The 25605-nt window shown below is 39.4% G+C and overlaps 1 protein-coding gene across 2 annotated transcripts in view; it reads right to left on the reverse strand.

Moving 5' to 3' along the window:
* DIP2C (disco interacting protein 2 homolog C) overlaps window positions 1–25605 on the reverse strand; it is a 911498-nt gene that overhangs the window by 586741 nt on the left and 299152 nt on the right. Inside the window, exon 2 of one of the 2 annotated variants that reach the window (XM_053713838.1) lies at window positions 7296–7364. The exons of the other annotated variant lie outside the window; for it this stretch is intronic. Within the exon in view, the coding sequence (XP_053569813.1) occupies window positions 7296–7364 (69 nt within the window). The remainder of the gene's footprint in view (window positions 1–7295; window positions 7365–25605) is intronic. 2 annotated transcript variants of the gene reach the window in all.

Genomic DNA, 25605 nt, shown 5'->3' on the forward strand with positions numbered 1-25605 from the left:
GCGCAAGAACAATACATAGCGGAGGCTGACCTCCCGGCCCTCTCAGCAGAACAATCGCAGAAATTAGAAGCTCCCATCACGTCCCCAGAAGTACTCTTAGCAATAAAATCCCTTCCCCCACGCAAAAGCCCTGTTCCTGACGGGTTTACAAACTTATACTACAAAAATTATAGACAGCTCTTGGCCCCGCATCTAACATCCATGTTTACAGCAATAGACACAAAACAATCGTGTCCCAAGTGTAACTTAGAAGCTCATGTTATAGTCCTGCCAAAGGCGGATAGGGACCCCCAAAAAGTAGAGAATTATAGGCCTATATCTTTGCTCAATTCTGATATTAAGATTTATGCAAAAATTTTAGCAACCCGCCTGAATTCAATTCTCCCTCAAATAATCCATGTAGACCAGACGGGGTTTATCCCAGGGAGGGAGGCGCGGGATAACACCATTAGGGTAATCCAATTAATAGAGCACGCCAGCCGGTCGGAAACCCCTTCTATATTGATATCCACTGATGCGGAGAAAGCTTTTGACCGGCTGGACTGGCAGTTTCTGCGCTCGTGCCTGTCCGCCTTTGGCTTGGGCGACCTAATGTCCAGTAGAATCCTTAGTCTATACACCCAACCTTCAGCGAAAATAAGGGCGAATGGTGTCCTATCTGATAGCTTTGGAATCGGTAATGGCACGAGGCAGGGTTGTCCCCTGTCCCCGCTCCTCTTTGCCATATCCATGGAGGTGCTGGCCTCTCATATCCGACACAACCCTAGAATAACAGGCATAACATTGGGCCCTAACACCTATAAGCTAACCCTTTGCGGATGATGTCCTCGTACTCTTGACATCTCCAAGCACATCACTTACTTACTTACTAGAAGAATTTGATCGTTTTAGTGCACACACAAATTTCCTTATTAATGCGCAGAAGTCAGAAGTCCTAAACATTAACTTAAAAAAACAATCTTATGAAGCCCTACGCCTCTGTTGCCCATATAAGCTTAACCATGACAAACTTAAGTACTTAGGGATACAGCTCACGCCAACATGTAACAAACTATTTAAGCACAACTACATTCCTCTTATGCACAAGATTAAAAAGGAACTTGACAATTGGCAACATAAACCAATCTCGTGGTGGGGCCGGATACAGGCTGTCAAGATGACTGCCCTCCCGCAGATTCTCTATATATTACAAACTGTACCAATACACTTACCCCATACTTACATAAGCCAAATACAGACAATGCTAAACTCCTTCATTTGGGGAAACATTAAACCGCGTATTAGCAGGAAACTCATCACAGCCCCACTGGGAGAGGGAGGACTTGGGGTCCCGTCAATACTGGCATACCACCAGGCTGTAGTTATGCAGAGGGTAATTGAATGGCACAATACAACAAACACTAAGGCTTGGGCATCCATTGACTCTTTCCTCTTAAAGACACCAAGTATTGGCCCACTTAGCTGGATTAAAAACACGGCTAGACCCGTGGTGGGGCAATCCCTGCTCTATGGCCACTTATTTAGAACTTGGGATAGGATCCGCTCTAAAATAAAAGGCATTTCGTCCCCCATCTCTCCAATGTCACCAATATCATATAATGCAGAGTTTGTGGGGGGCTTATTGGCAGAGAAACCTAACCTGGCAGGGGGAGAACACACAACACCTTTTGTTAACCTGGTATCTAACAACAAATTAAAAACCCGCACACAACTCGCAGAAACTCGGGTTGGCTCAAATATGCACAGCTCACACACCTACTAAATATATCACCCCATAGGGACAGTTTACTTCGAAACCTAACACAATATGAAAGGCTTTGCCTGACCGGTGTTACGCCCCGCGGCTCCCTGTCATTGTCCAAAAAGATGCTTGACGCGGCACTTACACCGAAACTTCCTTCGTGTAGATTACACTGGCAGAGAGAACTAGGCACAGAATTTTCCGAGGAACAATGGCAGGATATCCTACTCCACACAGCTAAGTCTTCATCATTGCCCAGGTCCCTGGAGCTTAACCACAAAGTCCTTTTCCGCTGGTACCTCACACCAGAGAGAATAAGGCAAATCTACCCGGGTGCGGGGGTGACCTGCTGGAGAGGATGTGGATCCGCTGGATCGATGTCCCATATCTGGTGGCAATGTGCCTCTATATCCCCATTTTGGAGAAAAGTAGAGATGGCCCTTAGGGAACTACTGGGGGCATCATTTAATTTATCACCTTCCCTTGCCCTTTTAAATCTAAAACCGGAAAAAATATGCAAATATAAATGGAAATTAATACAAATCAGTTTAAATAGCGCCAGGGCCCTGGTTGCTCGACACTGGAGATCTGCACGCATCCCTGAGATGCAGGAATGGATCTCCCTCACTTCAGAACTTTTAGCTGCGGAGGAGTACTCCTATTACCGGACCGGCAACTTAACTTTTTTCCACAATGTCCAGTTTTACTGGGACTGCCTTTCCAAAACCCTCCAGCCACCGGAGGTCCCCGTTTTTTCGGACACGCCATAACTTAATAGAGCGCCCCGGCCGGGCATTCCCTTCCCCCCGCCCTTTCCTTCCCCTACTTCCCATCTTCGCACAACTGGTTATGACTCTTTAGGGGATGTAGATGTAGAAATTTGCATGCATGGTATAGACAGATAAATGCAGTATGTTATGTATATTTGCACTGGAGAAAAAGGACTTCAGTTTTACAGCATTTATTGATATCAGCCTTTTCTCGGGACTTTGCACACATGAACAGAGACAAGGAAGAGGAGACCTTTCCACAATGTATCTCTCCATGGGCCACCAGCACAACCCCCTTTTTCACAAAATTGACCCTCACACATGTGTGAACTATTGTGAATGTGGCCACCCTCTTGAACTATTATGCATCTTTTTGACTGTAATAATCCATTGTTGTCTCTGAGTCTTACATAGATTAACATGCTGTAATGCTTCGGTTTTTCAATAAAAGTTTTCAAAAAAAAAAAAAAAAAAAAAAAAAAAGGTAGCAAACAATTTTCTACTTGTACTGAGTATCATATAAAATCAAGGTTTAATAAAACATACATAAAACTAGTGACATCAGTATGTACAATAAGAGCGGTATACAATAGGTAGCCCCTCACATACAGCTCGTTACTTGGCTTGCACGCCATTTCATCAGGCATGTTCAACTATTAAATCAAGCTACCCTTAAACACAAGCATTGAACAATCCTTGAGTGCCCCAGATGAGATGTGTTTACAAGAAATCAAAGTTTTATATATAAAATGTTTAGTTTGGATAATGACACAACTATGCAATATATTTTCATTCCATTCCATGTAATTTACCTATGACAATTGAGGACTTTCTAATTTTCAGAACTTGAAATGCACCTTGCGGACTTCTCAAGGCTATCCCTGCAAATTTGGGCTAGGCCTGAAGCCTGCATCTAGTAAGTTATGTAATCTGTATGTAACATTACAATAAAAACTTTTTTCCAAAATAATGCTAATTTTTACCACATAATTTGTAGAACATTAGGGGAAAAAATATCTTGTTCGGAAAAGAAAAAAACCAATGACTAACTTTTGTGAGTACTTCACAAAAACAAACAAAAAAGTACTGAAACTCATGTGTAAATAATTTACACCTACACAGGGGTGTGAAATAGATTATTAGTGAAGTTAGCACCATTTTTATAAAGATTTTATGGTATTATTTCCCTTAAAGCAGAGCACTTATTTCACAATTACAGTAACCAGACGACAGCCCTTTGAGCCAGTATTCCATAAGTGACACTTCCTAACAGACAACCACTAGAAAACAACAGTTTAAAGGAACATTAATCTCAAAATGTTAATGCACTTTTATTATTTATTTTGCCTTATTTTACTATAATTAAACACTGAACATTATAGTGCACTGGTTTTCAAACCTGTCCTCAGGCCTCCCCAACAGGTCAGATTTTAAGGATTACATTTGTAAAAAAACAAAAAAGACGTTTACTAATCAGGTGATTGTTTCACCTGTGCTCCAGTTCAGTGTAGCTCAAGGCTAATTGAATTAACAGGAGTGTTTAATTTGGGATCAATTTGTTGCACTATTGGTTGTCTTTCTCTCTTTGAGGTTAACTTAAAGAGACACTGAACCCAAATTTTTTATTTCATGATTCAGACAGAGCATGCAATTTTAAACAACTTTCTAATTTACTCCTATTATCAATTTTTCTTCGTTCTCTTGCTTTCTTTATTTGAAAAAGAAGGCATCAGCTATTTTTTGGTTCAGACCATGGAAAGCACTTGTTTATTGGTAGGTGAATTTACCCACCAATCAGCAAGAACAACACAGTGTGTTCACCTAAAATGGGCCAGCATCTAAACTTATATTCTTGCATTTCAAATAAAGATACCAAGATAATGAAAAGAATTTGATAATAGGAGTAAATTAGAAAGTTCCTTAAAATTGCATGCTCTATCTGAATTACAATAGAAAAAAATTGGGTTCAGTGTCCCTTTAAGCAAGTTGCATCTATTGGATAGAAATACCCTCTTACATTGAGTCCTGTTGTAGAAGAGCAGTAAGACTATATGTTTGGAATTTGGAGAACAGGGTTCAATCCTGAGAAGGTTAACTATAAGCAAGTTGCAGCTATTTGATACAAATGTCCTCTTACTGCTGTGCTACAACAGGACTCAATGTAAGACTATAGGTTTGGAATTGCAACAATTGGATACACTCACTTTAAGAATATTTCGAAGTTTCCTGCTTATATCAGAAGCATTTAAAGGTTTCTTTGTTTCTTTATCTTATTTACACAAGGACTTTATGTGCACAGTTTATTTTCACATTGTTTAAAACATGATGTAAGCAAGACTCTTGTGATGCCATAAAAAATTATACTATATAAACAATAAAAAAGTATTTTATCACCCCTTTAAGGTGTCAATTTCATACATTTTTCTAATAAACCAATAAGCCAGGGGACTGGTAAGTAATCAGCAAATATATTTGTTATCTAATGCTGCAACTCATAAAAAGTTTTTATTTCTAGAATAATTGTTTTCATTGTACGGTTATCAAATCCTCTAGCAGTTGAATAGTCATCAGGAACCATGTCTCAAATTGAGTGCCAAAGAACACATACATGGACACTGAATAACATACAGAGTGTGACAATTCTATAATAATGTATGACGTAGTAATGCTCCTAGCATGCACACACCCTTTAACTCATTCTTCCTTACTGATAAAAGGGACATTCCAGACAAAATTAGAATCCACATGGTTACATTTCAGTTTTTAATAGAAGCATTTTTGTAATATAGATGTATTAATATTAATAAAAGCTATAGCTGTTTCAAAAGTGTATTAAAGTATGCACCGTGCACCAGCATTTTAAGCAGAGCACTTGCTAGGAGAGCCTAAGGTGTTTTTACCATCTGGTAATGACTCAATTTGTTAATTGCCAACACGATACAAGCCCCACCACTGGTGCTCTGAGCAGCTGCAGTATTTAAAATACTGGTGCACTGAGAATATTTAGCTATGCTTCACATGCAGAGAAAAATGCTAACACTAACACAATGATAACTTTAACTAGAAGTATTTTTGCTAAATACATGTATTTTCCAAATATGTTTCCATTTAAAGATGTAATTCATCTATGTACATTAAAATTTTGACCGTAATTTCCCTTTAAGCAACCATACCCAACCACAACACAATAAATACATTTAATAGAAAACATAAAAATATTTCTTCCAAATGTTAACATAATGACCATTTACAAGTAACAATGCAGGCATGAAAATATTAACCAAAATAAATTAAATAAATAATAAAATTTACAGTGGGCCTAGCACTGTGACAAAAAAGTATTTTTTATTAAATAAATAATAATACAATTTACAATGGGCCTAACACTATGACAAAAAAATAGCATTTTTAATTAAATAAATAAAGGTCTTATACATTAAACCTGTTTTATCCCAATATTTTTTATTAAAAAGTATTTGGCTATTCCAGGACTTTAAAATAAAGCAGGTTTTAAAATAAAATTTAAAAACAATCTGATAAATGTTCGTATTTAAATAAGTAAGAATTGCATTTTTAAAGGGACATAATACTCATATGCTAAATCACTTGAAACTGATGCAGTATAACTGTAAAAAGCTGACAGGAAAATATCACCTGAGCATCTCTATGTAAAAAAGGAAGATATTTTACCTCACAATTTCCTCAGCTCAGCAGAGTAAGTTCTGTGTAAAAAGTTATACTCAGCTGCTCCCAGCTGCAGGTAAAAAAAAAAAATGAAGAAATGAACAGCAGCCAATCAGCATCAGCAGTGCTGAGGTCATGAACTCTTACTGTGATCTCATGAGATTTCACTTAACTCTCATGAGATTCCATAGTAAGCTTCCTTTACCTGATTGGTGAAATAATATGAGAGTGCACAAGGCTCATCCCCTAAGATGTCCCAGGACAGACACACTAAAATGCTGCTTAGAAATCCTTTACAATGGGAGGTGGCTACTGAGGAACTTTTGAGGTAAAATATCTTTATTTTTTACATAGAGATGTTCAGGAGATATTTTCTAGTCAGCTTTTTACAGCTATACTGCATCACTTTCAAGTGTTTAAACATTTGGGTATTATGGCCCTTTAAAGGGACACCGTACCCAAAAATTTTCTTTCGTGATTCAGATTGAGCATGAAATTTTAAGCAACTTTCTAATTTACTCGTATTATCAAATTTTCTTCTTTCTCTTGGTATCTTTATTTGAAATGCAAGAATGTAAGTTTAGATGCCGGCCCATTTTTGGTGAACAACCAGGGTTGTCCTTGCTGATTGGTGGATAAATTCATCCACCAATAAAAAAGTGCTGTCCAGAGTACTCAAACCAAAAAAAAGCTTAGATGCCTTCTTTTTCAAATAATGATAACAAGAGAACGAAGAAAAATTGATAATAGGAGTAAATTAGAAAGTTGCTTAAAATTGCATGCTCTTTCAGAATTACAAAAGAAATTTTTTTGGGTACAGTGTCCCTTTAAGCATACATTGCTGCTATACAATTTCATTACAGCAATATAACTAGTGGAGAATTAATCATAAGCTATTGGTAACAGTGTGTCAAAATATTTAAAGTTACTGCTTAGAACTTAAGCTTTTTTTTTTTCCTTAGTGTTCCAAGTTAAAAAACAGTATCCAGATTACAGCATTACATGATTTCAGAGATACGCAAAACAACAACAAACGCAATTCAACAACTAAACACATCACAACACAATCAACGTTAAAAAGAGTTATGAATCCTTCTTACATAATGCAGCTGTTTTCCAAGTCCTGCCATGCCATCTCATTGCGGAGGGACCCGAGATACATGGATGACCTGGAGGAACAGTTATTTTGGAAAAAAAGCTAGTGAAATTAATCAGAAACAGACAACACATAGTTTTCATTTACTGTCTGCCTATGAATAACAATAATCTGTTAATTTTTATTTTGTAATCAAAATCTTATAAGAAGTAAAAAATAATAATAATGTTACTAATAATAAAATATATATATTCTACCTATTTTTTTTATATTATTGAGTGTGGATGGCGCCTCCAAATTTTTGCTAACTTCTGAAAAATATATAAAGTACAATCGCCACCACCTCTTTCCTAATTATACATTTTTATATTTTAAAAGTAAAACACAATACAAAACAATTCATGTAGACAGTTCAAGGCTTGAAAAAATGTTGCGTTTTTTGCAGACATATGCAATATTCCAGACAAAACAAATGAACAAACCATAACACAACAGACTGTATGTGAAAACAAGGGGGGTGACAAATGTTTTTTCAATGTATCAATTTCGCGAGCTAGACAAAAGTTTTCATAAACAGATATATGAAGCCAAAAAGTTCTAGGAAAGTTCTAGGAATGGTGGTTGTCATGCCCATACCTAAACATAAATTTCATTTGCATTTTCTTTAAAAAATTAATTAATAAAAAAAAAAAAATATATATATATATATATATATATATATATATATATACACACAGTGGGACCTCGGTTAACGAACGACTCGGTAAACGAAATTTCGGTTTACGAATGAAAATTCTGGGGAAAAAAATGCCTCGGTTTACGAATTTTTTTTGCAATACGAACTAATTATTTGATTTTCAATGCATTCCTATGGGAAACCGTGTTTCGTTTTACAAATTTTTTTCGCAATATGAAACAAGTGTCCCGGTTTTGGAGCCATTTGCAGCAAGTTGCTGAGCCTTTTGGAGCCATTTGCAGCAAGTTGTGGAGCCATTTGGAGCCTTTTGCAGCAGGTTTTGGAGCCTTTTTTCTCACCTCCGGAACGCATTAATTGGTTTTCAATGCATTCCTATGGGAAACCGTGTTTCGGTTTACGAATTTTTCGCAAAACGAAACGTCCCGGAGAACGCATTAAATTCATAAACCGAGATCCCACTGTATATGTATATATATATATAAATAATTTTCCCTCCCAACATATTTGTATGACTATTTTAAATGGGCAGGAAATACCTTGAGATTGGCTCTGATAGCTGAGGATTTTCTCACATTTCTTTCCCTAATTGGTTTTAACTGATAACTGCAAAACAACATTCTATATACTAACAATATGACCACCACTAGCTATGTTGTCTGCGGCCTCAAGCCCTTATTGGTTCCTCCAAATAAGGCAAACAGTGGGTGGAGTTTGAAAATTGGAAAACAATGGCAGAAAAAAAAAAGATGTTGATTTTAAAAACGTTTAGACTTGGCTAACAATTTATTCTAAAGTAACACAACTGAAATATCTTGTAATTACAAGGTGTTTACTGTCCCATTTTAATAACTTAATTTAACCAACTTGTAGATGTGCAGGATATAATCTATACTTACTGATATTAAGAATTTTTGTTACCAAGAAAATAAGAACGTATTAACTTTTTAGCGCCGTTATGATGTTCTAGTCCATCCTAACCGCGCTGGGCTTTAGCTCCGTTAGGACGAAATAGAACATCCTGTTTGGCTGTCCTGAAGCCAATGTCGCTTCCAGGATGCGATTGCGGTCTGGAGGGCGTACCTAGTGCCCCCTGGCCCGATTCCATCATTGAAATCTCACAATTGCGTGCACGATCGCAGGAATTCAATATGTTTATATCGGAAAATTGTTCTGATGTGGACAAATTAACCCTGTCATCAAAGGGTTACGAACAAAAAACTGATTATTCAAGATCACCAATAAGGGGGTAATTTCTTTATCAGTAAATTCATTTGTATTTAGTTTTGCAAACAATACTAAGCACCAAAAAAAAAAAAAGTATTAAATAGGGTAACAGCATCCTAAGGTAAAAATGTTATATGCAGTACATTAAACCATATAGCTCCATCTAATATAAAGTAATTTTTTCCCCTTTTAAAGTACAGCTCTAACCTCACATACCACAATCTCGAAAAAAGGAAATGGATGAAGAAACTAAATAGAAAGGACATTGTTTCCACTAAAATATCAATACCAAATTTTTAAAAACATTGATAAATCAAAATAAAAATATACACATCTATATAAACAAACCAAAGCAGCTGACAAAACTCGTTTATTTATGAGAAACAGAGACAATGTTTTTCACTGAGTAACCCTATACTAAGGTCATTAAAGGTTTATTATACACAGAAAATGCTCTACTGTAGATAAAATTAAAAAAAAGTTAAATTGGTACTACCAGAAAATTAATGTTCAATATTGCAGTATTCATTAGCTGATCAGAACAATTCCTAGATCTAGACTGATATAAAGAGAGCAAAACATCGTTTTTTATTAGTACATGAAATTTAATTTAAAAATTAAAGGAAACCATACATTTTTAATTTTGATAATTAAGCTTTTTTTGGTTCTAGCTCTCTACATTGGATTTAAGACATAATATAAATATATTTATATTATATACAAATATACACAAAAATCCATCAATTACAGCACAGTAGCATCCAAAATAAATTAGTAATTAAGTTTGTGGTAACATCTTGTAGCAACTTCTACACAATTGGAAGAAATTTATCGGCAAGGGTTCACGGTGAGTGGGCCGAATCTATTTATCATTGCACAAGCAAATTCTTGGATAGCCGCGACCCATGCTCTCACACAACCAATCATGTAAAAGCAGGGCTTGTCAATCATCCAGGACAAACCAGTCTAGGATAATTTAACTGCACTACCTATAAAGTGGTGGAGAGTTTAACAGGCTGCGGTTTTACAACAACAAATTCTAAACTCACAAGTGAGCACTCTCCATATCTTAGGAAAGAAATCAAGCTCTGTAACCAAGGTCAGAACTCAACAAATTTGTTCCAAATCCCGGTCCATAATTTAGGAGCCAGAAACTTTTGGCCATCCCTATGGTTGATATATAAAATAGCATATTAAAGTGATATGAAACCCGACATTTTTAATTCGCAATTCAGATAGAGCATGTGATTTTAAAACATCAATTTTTCTTTGTTCTCTTGGTATCTTTTGATGGAAAGCAGGGACATATGTTTAAGAGCCAGCCCATTTCTGGAGCACTATATCGCAGCAGTTTTTAATTTTTTTTATCCATTTGCAAGAGCACTAGATGGCAGCACTATTTCCTGCCATCTAGTGCTCCAGATGCCTACCTAGGCATCTCTTTAATATATCATGGGATATACTGGAGGCACTCATGGGTGTCTTGGGGACTCAAATTTAGGCCATGGTGACCTTGTTTAAAGGTGCCAGTCGCTCCCTGGCCTAGGTATTTCTTTTCTATAAAGTGCTGAAAGTAAATAACTAGTTTAGATAGCTTGCAGCATTTTAAATAAAACCTACGCTACAGAATTTGCTTTTTGACCTCTCTAGGGAGCATGAGACAAGCACTTTTATTTTTTTTATACAAAAGCAAGAGGTGTTCAATATCCATTTAATAACCCCTCACACCAATATCCTTGCTATTATACAATATTATGTTCACTTATGAACAGTAACTAAAGTCAGCTGGCTAAATATTAATGTGCAATATGGCTACACAAAATGTAACCTCTAAAAACATAATTCATGCTTACCAGATTAATTCCTTTCCTTCCTGGCAGGGAAAGTCCACAACTTCATTTCTTACTGTTGGGAAATACAACACCTGGCCACCAGGAGGAGGCAAAGACATCCCAGCCAAAGGCTTAAATATCACTCCCACTTCCCATATCCCCCAGTCATTCTGCCGAGGGAACAAGGAAAAGTAGGAGAAATGTCAGGGTATAAAGGTGCCAGAAGAAATAATATAAAAAAAAGGAGCCGCACAACAAAAATAAATTACGGACGGGGTTGTGGACTCTCCCTGCCAGGAAGGAAAGGAATTTATCTGGTAAGCATAAATTATGTTTTCCTTCCATAAGGCAGGGAGAGTCCACAACGTCATTCCTTACTGTTGGGAAAACTGTACCCAAGCTCCAAAGGACATTGAATGAATAATGGGAGGGAACGAAAAAGAGGCGGACCCTATTCTGAGGGCACCACAGCCTGCAAAACTTTTCTCCCGAAAGCTGCTTCAGCCGAAGCAAACACATCAAACTTGTAAAATTTAGAAAAAGTGTTTAAGGAGAACCAGGTAGCCGCCTTACAAATCTGATCCATAGAGGCTTCGTTCTTAAAAGCCCAGGAGAAAGCCACTGCTCTAGTGGAATGAGCCGTTATCCTCTCAGGAGGCTGTCGCCCTACTGTCTCATACACTAAGTGGATGACACTCCTAAACCAGAAAGATAGGAAAGTCGTAGTAGCCTTCTGCCCCTTACGCTTCCCGTATCGATGACAAAGAGGAAGATGGTCTGAATTCCTTAGTAGCCTGAAAATAGAACTTCAAGGCACGAACCACATCTAGATTGTGAAGCAAGGGTTCCTTCGCTGAAGGAGGATTAGGACACAAAGAAGGAACAACAATTTCTTGATTACGTTTCGACACCACCTTAGGGAGGAACCCTAATTTAGTACGTAAAACCACCTTATCAGCATGGAAAACAAGATAAGGGGAGTCACATTACAAAGCAGAAATATCAAACTCTGTACGCAGAGGCAATAGCCAACAAAAAAAGAACCTTCCAAAATAACAATTTAATATCAACAGTATACATAGGCTTAAACAGAGCCTGCTGAAAAACACTAAGAACAATTTATTTGAGGCTCCAAGGCGGAGCCCCAGATCTAAACACGGGTCTGCTCCTAGTCAGAGCCTTAACAAAGGACTGCACATCCAGAAGATCAGACAATCTCTTGAGCAGTAGCACCGACAGGGCCAATCTGTCCCTTAATGGAACTAGCAGATAGACCCTTCTCCAGTCCATTCTAGAGAAAAGATAAAATTCTGGCAACCTTATGCCAGGAAAAGGCACACTCTTCACACCAGTACAAGTAAGTCCTCCACACTTTATGGTAGATACGACGAGTAACTGGCTTAAGAGTTTGAACTAGAGTGTCGATAACACTCTCAGAAAACCCTCTCTTGGCTAAGACTAAGCGTTCAATCTCCACACAATCAGCCTCAGAGAATCTAGATTTTGATGTACGAAGGGACCCTGTATCAGCAGATCTCTGCGACAAGGTAACCTCCACTGAGGAGATGAGGACATCCCCACCAGATCCGCAAACCACGTCCTTCGCGGCCATGATAGAGCAATCAGAATCACTGATGCTAGCTCCTTCTTGATGCGAGCCACCACACGAGGGAGAAGCAGTAATGGAGGAAAAAGATATGAGTCTGAACCTCCATGGTATTGATAGGGCATCTATCAGTTCTGCATGAGGATACCTCAACCCGTACCTGGGTAGCTTGATATTGAGGCGGGATGCCATGAGATCTATCTCCGGCGTCCCCCACTCGCTGCATATCTCTGCAAACACCTCGGATGGAGAGACCATTCCCCTAAGTAAAAGGATTGCCTACTGAGGAAGTCCGCTTACCAGTTGTCCACACTCTGGACTGTGGATCGCTGACAAAGTACATCTGTGAGTCTCCGCCCACTCTAGTATCTGAGATACTTCTCTCATCACCAAGGGACTTCTCGTTCCCCCCTGATGGTTGATGTAGGCAACCGAGATTATATTGTCTGATTGGAATCTGATAAAACGGGACAAACCCATAAGGGGCCAAGCCTTCAAAGCATTGAAGATTGCTTTGAGTTCCAACATATTGATCGGAAGGGAGCACTCCTAAGTCCACAGCCCTTGTGCCTTCTTGGCACTCCAAATGGATCCCAAGTCAGAAAGGCATGCGTCCATAGTCACAATCTCCAAGAACGGTCTCAAGAAGCACGTGCCGTGAGACAGATGATCTGGACAGAGCCATCAAGAGAGCGAGTCTCTCCACAGGTTGTCCAGCACAATCTGTTGAGACAGATCTGAATGGTCGCCGTTCCATTGTCTCAGCATGCATAGTTGTAAGGGTCTGAGATGTAATCTGGCAAAGGGAATGATGTCCATACAGGACACCATGAGTTCGATAACCTCCATACACTGGGCCGCTGAGGGTCTCAAGGAGGCCTGGAGGACAAGACAAGCAGTAGTTAGCTTGCAACATCTCTGATCTGTGAGAAATATTCTCATGGATATGGAGTCTATAATCGTCCCCAGAAAATTCACCCTCATACTTGGAGTAAGAGAACGCTTTTCCAAGTTTATCTTCCATCCACGTGATCAAAAAAGACTGAGAAGGGACTCAGAGTGTTCTTCCGCTAGACGAAAAGATGGTGCCTGTACCATAATATCTTGGGCTGCTCGGACTTGGATGAGGATTGCTGTCGTTGTGATTTGTCAAAATGAAAGGAACGAAAATTAGATTGTTGCCGTCCCTTAGACCTATCCTTCTGGTAGTAGGAAGGCACCTTTCCTCCCGGTAACCGTAGAAATAATTAGCCCCGCCTGGACCGAATCTTCCCCTTGAAAGGAAGAGAAAGGAGTCTAAATGTAGAAGTCATATCCGCAGACCAAGACTTCAACCAGAGAGCCCGGCATGCTAGGACTGCAAAACCAGAAGTCTTTGCATTTAGGCGAATTATCTGCATATTTGCGTCACAGATGAAGGAGTTAGCAATTCTCAGAGCTTTAATTCTCTCCTGAATATCCTCATGCGTAGAAATAGCACCCCACAAATCTAATTGAGAGTCAGGGACCGGGAAAAACATTTTTTTTTAAAGTAGACGAGGGGGGAAAAGAAGTTTCTATTCTTTCCAATTCATTACTAATAATGTTTGTCATCTTAACTGTCTCAGGAAAAGTCAGAGGGACCTTCCTGTCTTCATAAACTTTATCTAATTTAGGTATCTTAGGTTTCTCAGGGAGTTAAGCCTCTGGAACCTCTAGTGTAGACATAACCTCCTTTAATAAAAAAAAACGCAGATGCTCAATTTTAAATCTAAAGGAGGGTTCCTCCACTGAAGGAGGTTTAGAAACTGAAGTCTCCGACTTCAGTTCACCCTCTGAACCTAGAGAGGTTAACTCATCCTCGGATATCTGGGACATAGTAGTTAAATTCCACAAATATTTAGTTGACTCTAGGTCAGGAGAACTATGTTTAACCTTTCTCTTACATTTACTAGAGGGAGGTAAGGCACTTAGGGCCGCAGACACCGACGACAATAACTGCGCGGTAAAGTCCACAGGAAAAAAGCCCCCTGCAGATGGAGGATAAGTTGGGCCGCGGGGGAACTGCATGTGGAGCGGGTAGTGTAGAAAGGGTAGTAATCTCTCGGGACACAGATTCCTGAGAGGTAGAGAGGGGCTAATAGTGCTATGAGTATTAGCAGGCTTTTCTCCCTTCTTAGACTTTAGAACAGTGCTTAGGCAAATGGAACAAAATTGAGCAGGCGGCAAACTACGGCCTCCTCACAATATAAACAGGAATTATTCATCAGTACAGAAGGAGCGGAACCTTCTAATGTAGTATCAGAGTCCTACATAGCTAAGATATATCCACAGAAGGACAGACAAAAAAAGAAAACTTATTAAAAAAAAAAAAATGGCACCTTTATAATCCCAATGGCTGGGGCACTCACCACCTCCTAGACCCAGACAGCTAACGGTGAAAATGCTCTCCTTAAGAGTGATGTCCGCAGCAGGATCATAGGAAAATTAAAGACCACACCCGGTCGTGGTGCGTAGGACAGGACTTCCTTTGCTATGAAAAAGGCGGTAAGCTATTATGAGCTGCGCAACACTCAAAAACGAAAGCGAAAGCGAAACCTGCTTGTTCCAAGCCAAAAGCACACACAGTCTATGAGCCCCCCAAAAAAAAATCACATTAAAGCAGTTATAAATAACCTCTTGCTGTTCAAATAATCTCCCTGAAGGAGATATTAACCCTTGATCCTTTTGAGGCATAAAGTAGCCACACTGTGACCCTGTATAGCAAAAGTGTATACATAAAAACGTTCTTACCCTCCAGGATCCATGCTGTGGAGCAGGCACAGCCTTTCAAGTTTGACAGTCTTGCAGTGACGCTCTGACATGGACTTGAGTGTGTAACAGCAAGCAGTGAAACTCATCAACACCGATTGCTCAGGAGCTGTTAGGCGACAGTCAGGATGGGTTCACAGAAAAGCTTTCCCTTCATCTCCAGGCTCTAGCTTTCATTAATACTCTCACTGAGAGGTTGGCATGATTACTTAAAGCTCCAGTCCTTTCTTAAAGGGAACATACCCATTACAGGACTATCCAAATCTCATGACACTTCTCTGCCACCTCCAATAGTGACGAAAGGCAAAGAATGACTGGGGGATAGGGGAAGTGGGAGGGATATTTAAGCCTTTGGCTGGGGTGTCTTTGCCTCTTCCTGGTGGCCAGGTGTTGTATTTCCCCAACAGTAAGAAATTATGTTGTGGACTCTCCCTACCTTATGGAAGGAAAGAGTAGATCAGTATATGGGTATATGTACGATTAAAGGATCACTAAAGACAGAAAAAATGCATAATAAAAAGAATATGCAAAAGAACAGAATTTCATGTGCGTAGTAGGATTTTTTTTCTGACTTATTTCAAAGTTAATTCTATTTACTAATTACAAAATTAATATACGTATATACTGTGAATTCTTGCACATGCCCAGTAGAAGCTGGTGTATATAAAAAGATTCTGCACATTTAGATAATGGAAGCAAATTGGAAAGTTGTTTAAAAATGAATTCTCTATCTAAATCATGAAAGATTCATTTTGACTTTTATAGCTATAAGAAAGAGAAGAAAAAAACATACATTGAATCTTTGGGTTTTGACAGTATAATAACTACAAACATATTTAAATAAACAATATATGTGAAAGTTCTTAAGCTGTTTGTGGTAAGCACACTTTTTCTCATGTGGGTAACATGTAATTACACCTATAAGTTGCAAGGTCGGAATATCCAAAATACAATATAAAATTACATGGAGAATTCATTAGCAAAAATAAATAACTGTTAAAACAAACTTAGAGATATTTACCCCTTCCAGACATTTGGACGTTCCATTAGCACTGGGCTTTAGCACCGTTAGGACGGCATTGAACGTCCTAGCCAATTGGCTGTACTGAAGCCAGCAGTGCTTCCTAAATAGGATCGCGGCTTGGAGGGGGTGCCTAGCATCATAGGCATGCCCTCCTGACCTGATCCCATCATTGAAATCTCGCGATCGTGCAATTTGTTTACATCGGAACATTGTTCTGATGTAGACAATATTAGGCCAGTCCTGAAAGGGTTCAGTAATATAATCTGTTGTCATCACCCAATATCACGCACCTTACCCAAAATCCCATGCCAGCACAACATTTGTCAATGAGCACACCCCTCCAAATTTAAAATCAGTTGTAAAAGTGAATTAAAAGTAAAAAAAAAAAATTGAGGGCAGTAAAATTATGCGTTAAACCAGCATTTATAAATAGATCATTGTATAGAACATCTACAATTATTTTTCATAAAATAAAACTCACCGGTTTTTCCACTGAAGCAGGGGATTTTGGGTAAGGACAAACGAGCTTTACAAAACCTTTTCTTTACGCTTCCCATATCTGTTTTTAAACACTGTTTTGTATGAAAACAGTGAGAGAGAAAATAAGGGAAAATGTAACGGGAAATAACAATTGCTGCATTAGTTGGACCAAAAACTACATAGAGAAATCTTCCCCAACAGAAAATTAAACCATCAAAAGTAAGCTTTTTTTTACTCTCACGCCATAACTCCTATTGATCTGTTTGTGTTTGTTTTTTTAAGTTATATTTTTGTACATATAAAGTTAAGTACAAAAACTAAAAGCATTCCTGAGTGACAAATAAAGTACATGCTAAGACTAAACAGTTCAGCACAATAATTTATCCCCTTAAAATGCGCTTCATTTTGATTATCATCGTCCTTCACCACCATAATTATCATACTTCATTATCCACATTTCATGGCGTATCCTAAATCGAGTCAATCAATACCAGCATTAAATCTATTACTGACAAGGTGGATCTGCTGCCTCCTGTATCCAGCACCACACTAATGATTTCACTTCTGTAACATTATCTGCAGACAAATTCCATTTTCATTAATCCAAAAGGTCAGGTAGCTGGCGTCTGCTCTCTACCTGCAAAACTCTAAAAATGATTGGTGCTGAAAGATACACAAAATAGTTTTTTTTCCCAAGGTCCCCTGTTAAGAGCAAAAAATAACATTTTAACCTCTTCTTTCACTCAGTATCAAAGACAACATGTTAGAGATATAGAGATATAGTATGATTTTACTATATATGTGGGAGCAAAACTAACTAATGACCTGCTATAAAGGGTCAGACATATTCAATTAAACGGACATGAAACCCAAAAAAATGATTTCATAATTTAGTTAGAATATACAATTTTAAACAACTTTCCAATTCACTTCTATTATAGAATTAGCTTCATTCTCTTGGTATAATTTGTTGTAAATGGAGCAGCAATGCACTACTGGTTTCTAACTCAACACATGGGTGAGCCAATGACAATCAATATATATATATATATATATATATATATATATATATATATATATATATATATATATATATATATATATATATGCAGCCACCAATCAGCAGCTAGAATCTAGGTTCTTTGATGCTCCTGAGCTTAGCAAGATAAACCTTTCAGCAAAGGATAAAAAGAGAAGGAAGCAAATTACATAATTGAAGTAAATTGGAACTTTATTTAAAATGGTATGTTCTTTTATTCACTGCAGTAAACACGGTCCTTTCTTAAAGGGACAGTAAAGTCAAAATTAGACATTCATGATTTAGACAGATCACTGTTGGCTCACTTAAAACATTAAAAAGGTAGGCTCACGAGCATCACACATTGCTGGGAGCTAGCTGGTGATTGGTTGTTGCATATATGTGCTTCTTCTAATTGGCTCACCAGAAGTGCTCTGCTAGCTTCCAGCAGTGCATTGCTGCTCTTGAGCCTCCATTGGTTTACTCTTCAACAAAGGATACCAAGAGAACTATGTAAATATTAAAGTGGTTTAAAATTGCACACTTTCAGAATCATTAAAAAATGATAATTTAAATTAAAATGTTGACTTTTCTTGCCCATTTAAGGTCCCTTAAACAAATAAACAATATCCTTTGGTGTAATAAATACAAGAAAAAAGAAAGAAGTCCAAATGCAACTTCACAAGCTGCAAACCTGCTAGGACTTTCGTGTCAGATGTACTGTGTGTTTATTCCACCAAAAGGGAGCAGCAATGTACTGCTGGGAGCACGCTGAAAATGGCCTGTGAGACAATGACAAGAAAACAAATGTATACAATCCCCAGCTAGCTCCCAGTAATGAAGGATATCTATATATTATTTTGCAATAAAGGATACCAATAGAACAGACTACATTTTAAAACTGACCACATCATTTTAAGTCACTTATAAATTCACTTCTTTATGAATCGTGCAAGTTTAAATTTGATTTCCTATCCTTTTAAAGGGAAATAATTCTAGGTCCTATGATATTAAGCTTGGATTTCATCATGAGAAATATAGGGCACGTGTAAAGCAGCAGAGAATACAGGGGGTGGCTTCTGCCCCTTTGTGCAAAGACTGAAGCCGTTGTAGTAGAGATGAGCAATTCTAAATCGCACTTTATCTGTCAGAAACCAGACAACCTTTAAATTGTGACCTTGACTTAAGAGATGGATAAGCTTAAAATACAGTGTTAGAATCCCATTGATTGAAGGTGGGTTAATTAACCTCACAGGTACCTTATGGAGATTTATAAACGTTGTCTTTTTTAGGGGAGGGTGTGGAGACTGTAATACTAGCGTGGAGGACCCTTTGTCCAAGAAACAAATCTATTTGTCAAATGTACAGATCTATTGGTCCTAAGAATGGGATTACATTAAGATTACATAGCAACCAAAACAAAAAAAGGTTTAATATGCTTTGGCAAGTGCTTAAAGGGACAGTGTACTGTACAATTTCCTCCCTTTTTGTTCCCATCTATCAATTTTACCTGCTAGAGTGTATTAGATGGTTTACAAATGACTTGTTTACCTTTATTGTGACATTTAAAATACCGATTTTGCCTGTAATATCCTCACCTGCACAGAACATTTTCAATACTTTAGTTTTGGCTAATGAAAAGCAGAAGATATTACACTCCCAGTGGGGGGTAGGATAGATAAATAATAACATTTTCATTTTGGCTAATGAAAAGCAGAAGATATTACACTCCCAGTGGGGGGTAGGATAGCTAAGTAATACAATTTTAATTTTCAACTGCTCACTTTTAAGTATTGAGCTTTGGTATACAGACAGAAATAAGATAAGAAAGCATTTATAGGTATATAAAGTAATAAGATAAGGATATATGATCTCCCTGCAAGCTCAGCATATTTTAATGGGTTGTAGTTTCAAAGAACAAAACCAACTATTTAATTAACAGAGATAATCCTAAAGGAGCAATGTCTCATATATTTTATACTCTGCTGCTGGTATAAAAAAACCACTGGAAACACATTAATGAGATTATTTTACTTACACTGTCCCTTTAATAGTTTAAAACTATAGATATAAGGGTATAACAAGCATATACATGAGCATGTGCATATAAATATTAAAAAACTACTCAATAACAAAACAAATTTGTTATAGCCAAGTTTTATGTTCTCACTATAGGAGCAAAAGCACAGGTGTCTCAGATGTCTCAATTGAGACTGGATCTGCACCTCGGGGGGGTTACACTGATTTACAGTGCAAGTAAAGTGTATAAAGTTGGCGTTACAAATATGGTGGCAGTCACAGTGCCACCATATTTGTACAGGAAGGCAAGTGCATATATTCTGGTGTGGGCTTACCAAGGGGGGAGACTACTCACAATCACAGAGAAGCAGCTCTTCTTCCATCTATGTAACTTCTGCTGATTTCAAACACCTAGAAAGGGCATTGTTAAAATGTGGGGCTCTGTATAAGGTTTGCCACCTCGGCCCTGTTTTCCTGGACACATGAGTTACACATGCTGCAGGGTGTGCAGAGAGCAACATGCATCGCACACCTAAACAGCACACAAATAGTGACCCTGGACAGCATTACTCATATTCCTCCCTGCATACCCTAAAGCATGTGTAATTCATACATATCCAGATAAACAGCCTTTGCCCTGGGGTCCGGTTTAGTTACGCCTCTAAGCAAAAGCATGTAAAAACCTAGGATTCATTGTTCATTAAAAGTAAATTACAAATGAAAGGGACATTAAGCAGTAAATCAATTATAGTTATGATGTAATTAATGCAAATATTATGCATAGGTTTTGTTTTTATATTGTATTAGTTAAATATTAAAGAAATATTAAAGAAATAAGTGTCAAGTTTTAGTGTCCAAAATAATGGAGAACACCATGTAACCTAGAAGTCCCTTGATTTAAAAGCCTGGTCTTTATATTTCTTCTGCTGAAGCCAGATCGTGTCCCTTTAGCTCTAACATTAGGTTGGAGGACTTCTAAACCCTAAATCAAAGAGTTATGAGCAGCAGATACAAGCTCATTATGGGGGTTTACGTAGCTTTTGTACAGTCATTACTGATATTTTCAGTTTAGATGCTTCCAGTGGGTAAAATAGATCAGGGAACAAGTTGTATTTAAAATAAGGCCATTTAAAACAGAATTTATGTTTACCTGATAAATTACTTTCTCCAACGGTGTGTCCGGTCCACGGCGTCATCCTTACTTGTGGGATATTCTCTTCCCCAACAGGAAATGGCAAAGAGCCCAGCAAAGCTGGTCACATGATCCCTCCTAGGCTCCGCCTACCCCAGTCATTCGACCGACGTTAAGGAGGAATATTTGCATAGGAGAAACCATATGATACCGTGGTGACTGTAGTTAAAGAAAATAAATTATCAGACCTGATTAAAAAACCAGGGCGGGCCGTGGACCGGACACACCGTTGGAGAAAGTAATTTATCAGGTAAACATAAATTCTGTTTTCTCCAACATAGGTGTGTCCGGTCCACGGCGTCATCCTTACTTGTGGGAACCAATACCAAAGCTTTAGGACACGGATGATGGGAGGGAGCAAATCAGGTCACCTAGATGGAAGGCACCACGGCTTGCAAAACCTTTCTCCCAAAAATAGCCTCAGAAGAAGCAAAAGTATCAAACCTGTAAAATTTGGTAAAAGTGTGCAGTGAAGACCAAGTCGCTGCCCTACATATCTGATCAACAGAAGCCTCGTTCTTGAAGGCCCATGTGGAAGCCACAGCCCTAGTGGAATGAGCTGTGATTCTTTCGGGAGGCTGCCGTCCGGCAGTCTCGTAAGCCAATCTGATGATGCTTTTAATCCAAAAAGAGAGAGAGGTAGAAGTTGCTTTTTGACCTCTCCTTTTACCGGAATAAACAACAAACAAGGAAGATGTTTGTCTAAAATCCTTTGTAGCATCTAAATAGAATTTTAGAGCGCGAACAACATCCAAATTGTGCAACAAACGTTCCTTCTTCGAAACTGGTTTCGGACACAGAGAAGGTACGATAATCTCCTGGTTAATGTTTTTGTTAGAAACAACTTTTGGAAGAAAACCAGGTTTAGTACGTAAAACCACCTTATCTGCATGGAACACCAGATAAGGAGGAGAACACTGCAGAGCAGATAATTCTGAAACTCTTCTAGCAGAAGAAATTGCAACCAAAAACAAAACTTTCCAAGATAATAACTTAATATCAACGGAATGTAAGGGTTCAAACGGAACCCCCTGAAGAACTGAAAGAACTAAGTTGAGACTCCAAAGAGGAGTCAAAGGTTTGTAAACAGGCTTGATTCTAACCAGAGCCTGAACAAAGGCTTGAACATCTGGCACAGCTGCCAGCTTTTTGTGAAGTAACACAGACAAGGCAGAAATCTGTCCCTTCAGGGAACTTGTAGATAATCCTTTTTCCAATCCTTCTTGAAGGAAGGATAGAATCTTAGGAATCTTAACCTTGTCCCAAGGGAATCCTTTAGATTCACACCAACAGATATATTTTTTCCAAATTTTGTGGTAAATCTTTCTAGTTACAGGCTTTCTGGCCTGAACAAGAGTATCAATAACAGAATCTGAGAACCCTCGCTTCGATAAGATCAAGCGTTCAATCTCCAAGCAGTCAGCTGGAGTGAGACCAGATTCGGATGTTCGAACGGACCTTGAACAAGAAGGTCTCGTCTCAAAGGTAGCTTCCATGGTGGAGCCGATGACATATTCACCAGATCTGCATACCAAGTCCTGCGTGGCCACGCAGGAGCTATCAAGATCACCGACGCCCTTTCCTGATTGATCCTGGCTACCAGCCTGGGGATGAGAGGAAACGGCGGGAATACATAAGCTAGTTTGAAGGTCCAAGGTGCTACTAGTGCATCCACTAGAGCCGCCTTGGGATCCCTGGATCTGGACCCGTAGCAAGGAACTTTGAAGTTCTGACGAGAGGCCATCAGATCCATGTCTGGAATGCCCCACAGTTGAGTGACTTGGGCAAAGATTTCCGGATGGAGTTCCCACTCCCCCGGATGCAATGTCTGACGACTCAGAAAATCCGCTTCCCAATTTTCCACTCCTGGGATGTGGATAGCAGACAGGTGGCAGGAGTGAGACTCCGCCCATAGAATGATTTTGGTCACTTCTTCCATCGCCAGGGAACTCCTTGTTCCCCCCTGATGGTTGATGTACGCAACAGTTGTCATGTTGTCTGATTGAAACCGTATGAACTTGGCCCTCGCTAGCTGAGGCCAAGCCTTGAGAGCATTGAATATCGCTCTCAGTTCCAGAATATTTATCGGTAGAAGAGATTCTTCCCGAGACCAAAGACCCTGAGCTTTCAGGGATCCCCAGACCGCGCCCCAGCCCATCAGACTGGCGTCGGTCGTGACAATGACCCACTCTGGTCTGCGGAAGGTCATCCCTTGTGACAGGTTGTCCAGGGACAGCCACCAACGGAGTGAGTCTCTGGTCCTCTGATTTACTTGTATCCTCGGAGACAAGTTTGTATAGTCCCCATTCCACTGACTGAGCATGCACAGTTGTAATGGTCTTAGATGAATGCGCGCAAAAGGAACTATGTCCATTGCCGCTACCATCAAACCTATCACTTCCATGCACTGCGCTATGGAAGGAAGAGGAACGGAATGAAGTATCCGACAAGAGTCTAGAAGTTTTGTTTTTCTGGCCTCTGTCAGAAAAATCCTCATTTCTAAGGAGTCTATTATTGTCCCCAAGAAGGGAACCCTTGTTGACGGAGATAGAGAACTCTTTTCCACGTTCACTTTCCATCCGTGAGATCTGAGAAAGGCCAGGACAATGTCCGTGTGAGCCTTTGCTTGAGGAAGGGACGACGCTTGAATCAGAATGTCGTCCAAGTAAGGTACTACAGCAATGCCCCTTGGTCTTAGCACAGCTAGAAGGGACCCTAGTACCTTTGTGAAAATCCTTGGAGCAGTGGCTAATCCGAAAGGAAGCGCCACGAACTGGCAATGCTTGTCCAGGAATGCGAACCTTAGGAACCGATGATGTTCCTTGTGGATAGGAATATGTAGATACGCATCCTTTAAATCCACCGTGGTCATGAATTGACCTTCCTGGATGGAAGGAAGAATTGTTCGAATGGTTTCCATTTTGAACGATGGAACCTTGAGAAACTTGTTTAAGATCTTGAGATCTAAGATTGGTCTGAACGTTCCCTCTTTTTTGGGAACTATGAACAGATTGGAGTAGAACCCCATCCCTTGTTCTCCTAATGGAACAGGATGAATCACTCCCATTTTTAACAGGTCTTCTACACAACATAAGAATGCCTGTCTTTTTATGTGGTCTGAAGACAACTGAGACCTGTGGAACCTCCCCCTTGGGGGAAGCCCCTTGAAATCCAGAAGATAACCTTGGGAGACTATTTCTAGCGCCCAAGGATCCAGAACATCTCTTGCCCAAGCCCGAGCGAAGAGAGAGAGTCTGCCCCCCACCAGATCCGGTCCCGGATCGGGGGCCAACATTTCATGCTGTCTTGGTAGCAGTGGCAGGTTTCTTGGCCTGCTTTCCCTTGTTCCAGCCTTGCATTGGTCTCCAAGCTGGCTTGGCTTGAGAAGTATTACCCTCTTGCTTAGAGGACGTAGCACTTTGGGCTGGTCCGTTTCTACGAAAGGGACGAAAATTAGGTTTATTTTTGGCCTTGAAAGGCCGATCCTGAGGAAGGGCGTGGCCCTTACCCCCAGTGATATCAGAGATAATCTCTTTCAAGTCAGGGCCAAACAGCGTTTTCCCCTTGAAAGGAATGTTAAGTAGCTTGTTCTTGGAAGACGCATCAGCTGACCAAGATTTCAACCAAAGCGCTCTGCGCGCCACAATAGCAAACCCAGAATTCTTAGCCGCTAACCTAGCCAATTGCAAAGTGGCGTCTAGGGTGAAAGAATTAGCCAATTTGAGAGCATTGATTCTGCCCATAATCTCCTCATAAGGAGGAGAATCACTATCGACCGCCTTTACCAGCTCATCGAACCAGAAACACGCGGCTGTAGCGACAGGGACAATGCATGAAATTGGTTGTAGAAGGTAACCCTGCTGAACAAACATCTTTTTAAGTAAACCTTCTAATTTTTTATCCATAGGATCTTTGAAAGCACAACTATCTTCTATGGGTATAGTGGTGCGTTTGTTTAAAGTGGAAACCGCTCCCTCGACCTTGGGGACTGTCTGCCATAAGTCCTTTCTGGGGTCGACCATAGGAAACAATTTTTTAAATATGGGGGGAGGGACGAAAGGAATACCGGGCCTTTCCCATTCTTTATTTACAATGTCCGCCACCCGCTTGGGTATAGGAAAAGCTTCTGGGAGCCCCGGGACCTCTAGGAACTTGTCCATTTTACATAGTTTCTCTGGGATGACCAACTTGTCACAATCATCCAGAGTGGATAATACCTCCTTAAGCAGAATGCGGAGATGTTCCAACTTAAATTTAAACGTAATCACATCAGGTTCAGCTTGTTGAGAAATGTTCCCTGAATCAGTAATTTCTCCCTCAGACAAAACCTCCCTGGCCCCATCAGACTGGTTTAGGGGCCCTTCAGAACCATTATTATCAGCGTCGTCATGCTCTTCAGTATCTAAAACAGAGCAGTCGCGCTTACGCTGAT

Source organism: Bombina bombina, chromosome 5 (genome assembly GCF_027579735.1).
Source record: "Bombina bombina isolate aBomBom1 chromosome 5, aBomBom1.pri, whole genome shotgun sequence".
Classification (NCBI taxonomy): Eukaryota; Metazoa; Chordata; class Amphibia; order Anura; family Bombinatoridae; genus Bombina; species Bombina bombina.